Consider the following 1,661-nt stretch of genomic DNA (forward strand, 5'->3'; position numbering starts at 1 on the left):
ATCTACTGTATCTGAACTCACCGAAAACAAGTCAGGACCATAACCTGGAATAGAGCTGTATTTTGAGGATGTCATTTTTCTACGGAAATAAATAAATATAACTCCACAAAGAAGAATAAGAATAATACCAAATATCCCAACTATATACTTTGCTTTAGACGTAGAATTAACAACAGTATTTACTGATGTTTGACCAATAACCATTTCATTTAGTAAAAACAGGAAAACAAACATTTGATTAAAAAGATAAAAAATTCTTAAAAAAAATAAAAGAAAAAAAAAGAACTTTAACTCTTAACCGTTCTATGGCTTCTCAAAAAGTTGATATCTTTGCTGGTTTGGAATACAATTCTTCACGTGCTCAAAAAAAACAAACTATTAATGTTTCTCAACACTCTCAACCCATTCAAAACAACCAGTTTTCAAATACTGACATTTTATTCCAAACACAACCAAAAACTACAACACCTTCTAGTGATGATATCTTCAATTTGCTAAACGCCCCTACTAAAAAATCTCCTTCTCCATCTTCCCAATCTTTTGACTTCATTCAACAACCTTCCTCTTCTAACAATACCCAAACAAAAAGTCCTTCTTCTTTTGATTTTGATAAACAAATTCTAACCCCTTCGAAATCTCCTTCATCTTCTGTAGTATTCGATTTCCTTACTAATACATCACCTTCAAATAGTCCGTCTTTTAGTTCTTCTCAAAAAAAATCTTCTACCACTTCAACAGTTGATTCAAATGATATATTTTCAGGTCTTTCTTATTCTGCACCAAAGAAACAACACAACTCAAATTCTCAACCACTTACAAATACACACCCAACACCTTCAAACACTTCTACATTATCTAATTCTACTACACCAATAAATGGAAATCTTTTTGAAACCCCTTCTCCAACTACATCAAATGATCTTTTTGATGTATTACTAAAAAGTCCTTCTAGTAAATCACCTGCTCATGCCCCAGAAACTGTAGATGAATTATTTTCTTCATCTAACTTAAATTCAAATACTCATAACCAATACTCAGAACCAATTACACAACCAGTTACTCAAGAAGAAAAGAAAGATTCTGGAAATAGTAATATAATAGATTTCTTTGGAAGTTCTCAACCAACTCCATCTACTCAACAAGAAAAGAAAGGAGATTTTTTGGATAATCTCATTGGCGGAGAAAAGAAAGAAGAGGAAGAAGACACAAGTAAAATTGTTTATGGTAAACAAGAAAAACTTACTGTTGATATGGTTAATGAATGGGCTTGTGAAAAAGGAACCAATCAAAGAAAGAACATTCGCTCATTATTAAAGAACTTAGATGAAATCTTATGGAATGACCAAAAATGGAGAAAACTAGGAATGTCTGATTTGTGTGATTTTGAGGGTGTACAAAAATGGTATAAAAAGGCAGTTATTTTAATCCATCCAGATAAAAATCAATTCAGAAGTGCTGATCAATTAGAATGTGCCCAAGTTCTTTTTGATCACGTTAGAATGTCTTATAACATTTTTAGAAAGACTGAACGAAAATAATTCATTATCTCTTTTTTTAAGATTTACTGTTTTTAATAACATTAACTTCAAATAAAAAAAAAAACAATCTATAAATTAAAAAAGAAGGGGAATAAACTCGAAATAGAAAGGTAAAAATAGAAT

The 1,661-nt window shown here is 30.5% G+C and overlaps 2 protein-coding genes across 2 annotated transcripts in view, besides 1 other annotated feature; one reads left to right on the top strand and one right to left on the bottom strand.

Moving 5' to 3' along the window:
• Positions 1-204, bottom strand: part of EDI_021710 (uncharacterized protein) — a gene marked incomplete at both ends in the record, with an annotated part of 327 nt that extends 123 nt beyond the window's left edge. The window contains one exon of the mRNA XM_001733227.1: positions 1-204. This exon is cut by the window's left edge and continues 123 nt beyond it. Within this exon, the coding sequence (XP_001733279.1) occupies positions 1-204 (204 nt within the window).
• Positions 205-237: 33 nt separating this feature from the next.
• Positions 238-282: a sequence feature (AT_rich).
• Positions 283-305: 23 nt separating this feature from the next.
• On the top strand, positions 306-1,538 carry EDI_021820 (homeobox-containing protein, putative; the record flags this gene model as incomplete). The annotated part of the gene is made up of 1 exon (XM_001735093.1): positions 306-1,538. One exon carries the CDS (start codon positions 306-308, stop codon positions 1,536-1,538), a length of 1,233 nt encoding a protein of 410 aa, XP_001735145.1.
• Positions 1,539-1,661: the final 123 nt, after the last annotated feature.

Source organism: Entamoeba dispar, genomic scaffold, assembly GCF_000209125.1.
Source record: "Entamoeba dispar SAW760 scf_1105229458881 genomic scaffold, whole genome shotgun sequence".
In the NCBI taxonomy this organism is placed as follows: domain Eukaryota; phylum Evosea; order Mastigamoebida; family Endamoebidae; genus Entamoeba; species Entamoeba dispar.